This window comes from Anticarsia gemmatalis, chromosome 29 (assembly GCF_050436995.1).
Source record: "Anticarsia gemmatalis isolate Benzon Research Colony breed Stoneville strain chromosome 29, ilAntGemm2 primary, whole genome shotgun sequence".
NCBI classification, from domain to species: domain Eukaryota; kingdom Metazoa; phylum Arthropoda; class Insecta; order Lepidoptera; family Erebidae; genus Anticarsia; species Anticarsia gemmatalis.
The window spans coordinates 180,881-190,101 of NC_134773.1; the positions used below are offsets into that span (position 1 = coordinate 180,881).

A 9,221-nucleotide genomic window follows, 5' to 3' on the forward strand; every position below is an offset into this window, starting at 1 on the left:
TGGACGACATTAATAACGTGGCCGGTTTTAACGGCACTGGCCGGGTGGAGAATATTTTACAGATAGGTGTTTTGGATAATAAAGTTTGGTGGTGATGGTCAGTTTTATTGGAACTGACCGGGTGTACTACCTATTGTGTAAGTCGGCGATATAACGGAAAGGCCAGTTTTCACAGAACTGACCACGTGGAGAATGTTTGCGTTATTATTTTGTTGATAATTGATATTAAAATTAGTGTGGTCTATGGTATAGAACATTTTTGATGGTAGCCAGTTTTATTCGAATTGGCCATTTTATCTCTGTATTTGGCGACAACAACGTATGTGATAGTTTGACTTAAATATCTATCTGAATTTCGAGTGCATGTTTAATACTAGCTCAAAGTGGCTTTTTTTTTCTTAAAAGACAACTCCCGCAATAAGAATGGCTCTTGTGTCGCGAGGACTTTTACAAACATACAAACAACGGACACAAAGCACAACCAGACCCGAAGCAATTATTTGTGGATCGCACAAATAATTGTTCCGTGTGGGAATTGAACCCACGACCTCCCGTTGCAGTGGTATCGGCGTGGCGACCTAAACCCCTGCGCCACGGAGGCAGTCAAATTTTATTATATTATTATGTGTTCGTTATTCACTATATTAGACTATTTCCTATTTGTCCTTATGTGCTGGTACAATATTTTTTTTTATTTATTTATTATTATATGTCCTGTAGGTAACAGCGCTATGTGCTCTCCGCGGCGAGCTGTACATAGGTACAGCGTGGGGATGCGTCATCGTGGCTGATGCCGCGTCACTCCGACCTCTCACTGTGTTCAGACCTTACGAGGAAGATGTGAGTATGACGCGAAATATGTATGTGTGTTTGTTACTCAATTATGCTAAAACTACTGAATAGATTATGATAAAATTTAGTATATAGATGGTTTATAACCTGGATTAACAGATAGCATATTGAAATCTTTTGACGCGGTCGATGCGGCGAGCAGAAACTAGTGTTTAACACATAACAGACATGATAAAATAAAAGTAATAATCGTTATAACGGTGAAGGAAAACATTGTAAAGAGAGAAGTTCTTAAAAGTAAACTCCCCAATCCCGTTTCTAGGACAGAGTGGTGGACTCGAGGCCTAACCCCTCCTTCATTACGGAAGAAGACCCTTGTCGACAACGGGATTGGTAGATGTTATTTTTTATTTAAATTTCTATATTTTTTCCTGCAGGTTTGTGTAATAATTCCGCTGCCGCCACACAAGGAGGGCGACGTTGGCATGTTGGCCACGTTCGGCCACGGCTATAGACCGCTATTGCAGAGATACGCGCCACACGTGAGTATTAGCCCACTGCTGGGCAACCGTGGGCATACGTTTAAACTTGTTTTTTCTTACTGCTTCTTTTATCTCGCGCCTAAAGTACCTACTTGACTATCATTGTGATGAATATTAGCCCATTTAGCATCCGTGGGCACAGACTAAAAACTCGATTTTCTGCCTTTTAACCATTACGAGGTCTCGGGTTCGATTCCCAAGACGCTTCAATATTACAGTCTTCTTCTTAATGAGTCAAACTAATTCCTACACATCTTGCTAGTTTACATGAAATTAACTATAATATCATATTTATTATTTTTGTCCACAGTCATCAAACTCTACAAATACTTACAACGGCTTCTACTGTCTACTATGGCGAGCTCAACACTGGCTTCCGGACTAAGCCCACTGCTGGACAAAACTGCCCATAACAGGGCAGAGTAACTTCTGATCTGGCAAGTTGCCCATAGTTGGGCAAAGTTGCTCACCGTTTTTGGAAGAAGCCCACGCCCAAGCCAAGATGTCCACGACATGATGCCCTAGTGACATTGTCCCCATGCGGACTAATGTTATAAAAATGCCCACAGTAACATAACTTGGTATAGATATCCGCTAGACAAAGTCCCCCAAAGCTTAGGCAAAGTTGTCCAACACTGGGCAAAGTTTGCCCACTAATGGACACTGCCCACAATGCTTCTAATAGCTTTATAGTTGTATAGCTATGATTACATTGTGTCGTGGGTTCGATTCCCACACGCAATAAAATGTGTGTATAAAACCAAAAATACTCGTTGCAATTTGGTAGCTAATAGAAAAACTAATTACGCCTTTAAACCATACGTAGTATGGGCAGAAATGTTATTAATGTTGAAAAAATATTATATGGCAAAAGTATACAGTCAACTTGGGTAACTTTGAATCATTTGGGTAACATTGAATCATTTGGGTAACATTGACAGTGGGAATTCGAACTAGTTTCAATTATTTTTTCATATGAAACCAACACAGTTGACAAAAGTTTGCAAAACTAGAATAAACCTTTATCAATTGGTTTCATATGAAATAATAATCGAAACTAGTTAATATTCCCACTGTCAATGTTACCCAAATGATTCAAAGTTACCCAAATTGACCTTAGTGTATTTAATCTTTGTCCAGACTTAGCCCCGGTTTCTGAGGTACATTTAGCGATAGTTTATGTATTCAATAGCGTTTAAGCTCGTATAAACATGACAGTTAGAATAGATAAACTACCGCTAAATATACCTCAGAAACCGGGCATTAATAGGTCTTCATTTTGGTCAAAATGTTGTATTAAAATGATCTCTGGCCATCTATGGATTGACCGCGCTAAGAGATGCTTGACCCACAGAACGTTTACCAACCGGTGAACGCGAGTATGGCTATGAACGGTCATAAAAATCGTTAATTATGATGCAGCGAAATAGTTCAAGTTGTTTAGCGACACTTAAAAAAGTTGATAAAAATTTTGAGTGATTCTTTTTTATTTTTATTTTGGTTGTGTGTATGTAATGCTTTAATTTTTATTATATTATTATCTGAGGTCTGTATTTTGCAGTCGCTCGCAGTATGCAATTGTCTACATAATCATGACTAAATACTTGTTTCCTTTAAAAGAACTCTCGAAATTTAGACTTATAATTACTTTTAATTATAAGTATGAGTGAATTTATTATAATTTAAAAGATCTCGGAACATTGTATTTTTATTAATTTAATTTTTCTGACGATAGATTATTGTGCTTTAAGAGTAAAATGCTTTTATTGTAAATGATATGAGTGCGGCCCTGAGTGCTTGTTTGAGTAACACTTAGGGATAATAACATCGGCATATCAGAATATATCGCACAATAAAATAATATCATGTTGACACTACTACCGCCAAAATCTTACTAATATTAAAAACTAACTATAAAAACCTTCCCCGAAGACAACATTACAAAAACAATAAGTTGAGTCATTATTGAGTTGAGTTTCCAAAGAGCAGTGATAGCCGAGTGGTATAAGTTGACACCTCCCACGCAAGTGGCCGCGGGTTCGAACCCGAGGCAACACACCAATGACTTTTCCAAGTTATGTGTGTATTAGAAATAATTATCACTTGCTCTAACGGTGAAGGAAAACATCGTGATGAAACTATTACTATACTAAAAATTTGTTTAATACATTTATTGAGGGCATTCAAAGACCCCAACCCGCACTTAGCCAGGTGGACTCAAGGCCTAACCCCTCCCTCATTACGGGAAGAGACCCTTGCCCAGCAGTGGGACAGTAATGAGTTAAATTTATTATTTATTCTTGAATTTTGCGTTTAGCAACTCATTTGGCGATTCTTTTTTATAATATTATAAGATGTGAAAATTTATTTTTCAGTCACGCTCGGCTAAACAGATTTGTATAAAATCTGGCATGGAGATAGTTAGATATAATATAATATCAAAATATATTTATAAATTCAAAATAACCTCAATTTGGTTACACGATTTTGTGCATTTTTATAACCAAACTTTTGCACAGTTGGCTGGTTTCAAAACTGTAAACAAATCTCAACTACGGAAACATTATTACGTTAAACTATTTTGGCGGTGGAAAAGCATAAATTTCAAACATCGGGCATATTTACTTGAACCCAAATGTCCGTTTAATGTCGACAATTACTCTTATATAATACCCAAGATATTGTAATAATCTTAGTTAATAAGTTAAGTATTATTTAAAATTTATGAACAAAAATATTGTTTTAAATATGGGTTACTTTGATTGTCCAAATAATCATTAATCATATTATATACAGATGATACCTTTTAATTTATTTTACTGTACAACCTCTTACCGGATTCGAATCCGGGTTAGGTCAAAAAGTTATTCCTGTTTTCTGCCAAAAAATTCTCAGTGATTAGGGAACTATAAAGTTGAGGTTATCAACCTTTGTGCCTCGGAGAGCACGTAATTCCGTCGGTCCTGCTTGTGACCTCTCACTGGCGGTGTTCCTCACAGCGCACTATGAGTGTGATGTAATACAGACTGTATCTGTGTATTGTACACAACACACTATAAACTAACTACAACACAGTTTGGACAATTTAAAGTAACTCTAACTGAAATACTCTTATTTGTTGTGTATATAATAATCTCTTATGTATTAAGAATCTTTTTGTAATGACGTCCATGTTTTATTTAATTACGCAGCTATATTGTAAGAGCAGATTTAGCGCAGAGCAGAACGCTTTACTGGCAAGACGTTATTTCACTTTATTTAAATAATATCTTAAATAATTCTGTGCCTTTGAAATCCTAGGTTCGATAAAAAAAATATACCTATATTTGAATTTGTTTGATAGCAAAAGCAATAATAACTATTTTCATACAAAAAAACCCAACGCGCACTTGGCCAGCGTTGTGAACTCAAGGCCCCTCCCTCATTACGGGAAGAGACCCTCGCCCAGCAGCAGGGACATTAATGGGTTAAATTTATTTTATTTTCATACAAAAAAGTACGATTAAAAATGTGACAATGTACCTATATTTCTTACGTTACCTGTATTGAACGCAGCGATGGCTTTTTATAAGCGCTCGTGTTAATGAGAGCTTATTGTCTGTTATTCATAAAGAATTGTAAAAAATCTTTGAATAAGTAAATTTATACCTGTGTCTATTATATTTGTTTATTGTTAAGGCTCTGCGCTAGATACGCATCGGCCCTTAGTCTCTGTACTTAGCGATGTTTGCCAAAACCAAAGATATAATGAATATACATACTGATTTTAAAATATATTGACTTTTATTTATCCTACTAATATTATTAATGCAAAGGTATGAGAGGTTGGATGTAAGTAGATTTGTAATGGGTAGGGATCGACTATTGACCATAAGGGTCTCGGGCGAAGTGCTGTTGGTCAGTTCAAACCGCAGTTTGGGAACGTGCTCGGTATATGGCAATAGACTTGCCCCCTACTATATAAAAAGACAACTCCCGCATTAAGAATTGCTCTTGCGTCGCGGGGACGTTTACAAACATACAAATAACGGACACAAAGTACAACTAGATCCAAAACAATTATTTGTGTATCGCAAATAATTGTCCCGTGTGGGAATCGAGCCCACGACCTCCCAACGCAATGGTAGCGGCGTGACGACCTAAACCACTACGCCACGGAAGTAGTCGAATTGAACAAGCATTGTGAACGACGATACGTGGGTGTATTTCATATACCGCTATATGTATATACCTTCGGGTAGGTATAAGTTATACCGTATAACAGCCGTGATGTCATGTAGGTATGCAGTAGACAAAGATCCAATGTAACTTTAAATCCCGAAGTCTTGTGTTCGATTCCCGGGCGAAGTGTTATTTTGTAAGCAGTTGTTAGTTAGACAGTCAGGTGCTACTCGTTACCTGTATCATAACACCTATTAAATGTGAATTGTAAACGAAACAAGGGAAGTTTGTAAGGAACATAGGGTAAACCACCCAGTAGTCAGCCTTTTAGTGAAAATGTCAATTTGATTTAGCCATATTTTTAACATTTACTACTAGATGTAAAATCATTAGTCATTGTATGAAAGGTAATTTATTAAACTTTAAGAAAAAAATAAAAAAATATCATATTTATAAGATTATTATGGAAAAAATCCACATTAAACAAAATATGGCACTTTTTACCAGTAGTCAGCCCCATTTCGCCAGTAGTCAGCCATGTCTTACCCAGTAGTCAGCCTCTTACTTACTCAATACAAATGTTCTATTTTAAATATATTTTTATTGAAATCTCCAGGAAATAAAGCACATTTGCAATAATACCATGCAGTACAATTTATGCATCCATTCATTTTTAACCCTCGACGCAAAAAGAGGGGTGTTATAAGGTTCGACGTGTCTGTCTGTGTGTCTGTCTGTCTATGGCATCATAACTCTCGAAAGGATGCAGTGATTTCAATTTAGTTTTTTTAAATTAAAGGTGACATAATGTGCGAGTGTTTTTAGACAAGTTTGATGAAAATCGGTGGAGCCGTTTAAAAGTTGTAGGGGGTTAGTTAAAGTGGGGAGATTAACCGAATGTCTGCAAATTTACTCGGACGGGGTCGCAAATGGCTTCGCATGCTGAGAAAGTTGGTGGTGGGAAAGTTAGAATGGTTTAACCTAACCACCAACCTGTAAGAAGTATGAAATAAAAAAATATATTGTGAAATCGGGGATTTTCAAGATTTAAATTTATAGTTATTAGCACTTAGGTAATTGATTTCTAAATTTTTTCTAGTCAATCTTTCTTCACACGGTTCACAGCGATAAAAGTTTATTTTCTGTTCCTATATTCCTTCTGTTTCTCAACTCTCCCCACTCTACAAAAGATGCTCTCTTCTATAAAACTATTTTAGCTTTCTTGATGTGTTGATACATAAGTCAATGGTAGGCGAGGAAATAGAAGGTAAATGATAGAAGTAACTGGTATCATTCCTTCTTTTCTCATTTCCCAAAGTTCCTTCGTGTTTCGGAAGGCATGGTAAATTGTAGGTCCCGGCGGGCATTCAAGGATCTCTGGCAATCGTTGCCATTAGTCAGAAGCTTGAAAATCGGATAACCAGTCTTATGGTAGTCGTGGCATAGCCCAGGTAACTGGGTTGTGGAGGTCATATAGGCAGTTGCTCCATGTAAAACACTGGTATTCAGCTGCATCCGGTGAAACTGGAAGCTGATTCCAGCATATCGTGACCAGTTTCTTAGGGCAGTCATTTGTTTTTGGGAGTGCACTTAGTCTCGCTTAATGGTACGGGGCATTTGTGAGACTATTAAACGATTTCGGACTTGTAGTGTCATAATAATGTGTGAAATGCCAAGTACTCGACTCGTTTCCATGATTTTCATAACATTTTTGATCGCCACCATAGCACATGACAATTATTCCTCTTTATACAGATCTTTTGGTCTTTTTGATATGATACTATTCGAAAACAAGTAACTAAGTTTTGTGCCAACATAGCCGTCCACAAATTTGAACCTTAATGAAAGGATTTAAGACCCAATTTCATTTAGCGAAACTGACGGCCGACTATGGGATATGTAGGTCTAATGGTCGGCCTCATGAAATTCACTGACTTTATATGCGGCCGACTACTGGTAAAATACTATTTTTGTCTTAGAAGAGTTTAGCTCAACGCAATAATTAAATTGAGAACTATTCGCCCTGTTAATTTCAACCACATATATGAGAATTGCAAAAAAACCAGTAGTCAGCCACCCATGGCCGACTACTGGATCAACCTCATAATTTGGAAACCCAATAGTCGGCCACGTTAATTTATAATACAAAAGACAAATAAAACGCCTGCAATGCATGATTTTATCGAAGATGAACTATTAAATACTAGCATAAAATATCAATTCGTTCCATATTGCATCAAATTCATTTAAAAACATGCCAAAAACTAAAACACGAATCCTTAACAAAAAAATAGCAATGGCGACGTTTTTGGCCATGTCTTTGATGGCAGTTCATAAGAATGAGTGTAACACGTTAACCTGCCATGCTATCGAATCGTAATTGTGCATATTAGTCAATAAGAATATACAGATTCGATTAATGATTATTTTATTGGTCTTTACTATTTTCGACACTAATTATATGGATAAAAAGCCTGTAAAGGCTGACTACTGGTTGGGGGCCGACTACCGGGTGTTTTACCCTATAAGAGGTCAATAGTCACGTGACAAACGAAAAAATAATCTACCTAACTAGCTGGTTAATCGAAAAGAAAATGTTACACACAACTACCTTCATAGCATAAAACAAAATCGCTTTTCGCTGCCCGTCCCTATGTATGTATGCTTAGATGTTTAAAACTACGTTACTAATTTTAATACGATTTTATTTAATAGATGTAATGATTCAAAAGGAAGGTTTATGTGTGAAAATTGTTAAAATTCTTAGTAAAATAACTTTATAAATCGGGCGACGCCGATGTCGGCCGCTAGTACCTTACCTACCCACTAAATAATAAAAAATCTCCTTAATCAAAGCAGTATCGCTCTGTACAAACATTCATTCGTTCGTATCTTGTCTTACAAATTATTACTTACCCGTACCCTGGAACAACAGCGGCATCGCAGCCCGGCAACAAGCCAGCTCGGCGCCGGCGCGTCTCGATCCTGTGGCGACACTGGCGTCTGGCACTTGACGAATGCACTACCTACCTTCTTACGATTTATTACCATATAATAATCATCACTAATCACTTCAGCCACTTTTCTAGGAAATGCAATACACTATGTTTAAATTTCGACGCGTTTGATGCGATCGCCATCTCGACAACTACCTTCCTATATAATTCTTGTCGGTGTTTTAAATTAGCGTGCATCCTTGCTTATAACAAATCTTTAACTGAATCTAAGGAACGTATTTTTGAATGTTTTAAGCACCGCGAAACACAAACACTCACTACTTGATAATGATAAACGATTAACACTATGGCGTCCCTATCACAGCAAGTACCTACCTACTTTAATTTTATTAAAACGTCTTTATTGCACAAAACAATAACTATTTCTATATAATTACACTGAAAACTAAAACGAAAACAATAAATAAGTGTACTTTTTGCGAAAAAATAACCAATATTAAAAGTTTTTAGCGCGGGAATAGTTTCAATAAGTGTGTCAAGGACACAGGTTCGCGCGGCACTGGTCATTAGTTCGTCAGCCAGAAGCCGCGACGCCGATGACGCGTACGCCGAATTTCTAGGAAACAGAGGCTTTCCTGCTTTTCTATTGGTGGTTGCCGTAGTAGTATTTTATCCCTTTCTTTTGGAAATATATTAATATGACTCGTAAAATAATTCATATGTTAATTTCATTACGTAAACGTGACTAATATTTTTTTAATACGAAAGT

The 9,221-nt window shown here is 36.8% G+C and overlaps 1 protein-coding gene across 2 annotated transcripts in view; it reads left to right on the forward strand.

Moving 5' to 3' along the window:
• Lrrk (Leucine-rich repeat kinase) overlaps positions 1–5,108 on the forward strand; it is a 67,911-nt gene extending 62,803 nt beyond the window's left edge. For both annotated transcript variants that reach the window (XM_076133465.1, XM_076133466.1), the window contains exons 54-56: positions 721–840; positions 1,230–1,334; positions 1,645–5,108. In XM_076133465.1, coding sequence (XP_075989580.1) covers positions 721–840; positions 1,230–1,334; positions 1,645–1,719 — 300 coding nt within the window. In that variant the 3' untranslated portion in view covers positions 1,720–5,108. The remainder of the gene's footprint in view (positions 1–720; positions 841–1,229; positions 1,335–1,644) is intronic.
• The last annotated feature ends 4,113 nt before the right edge of the window (positions 5,109–9,221 follow it).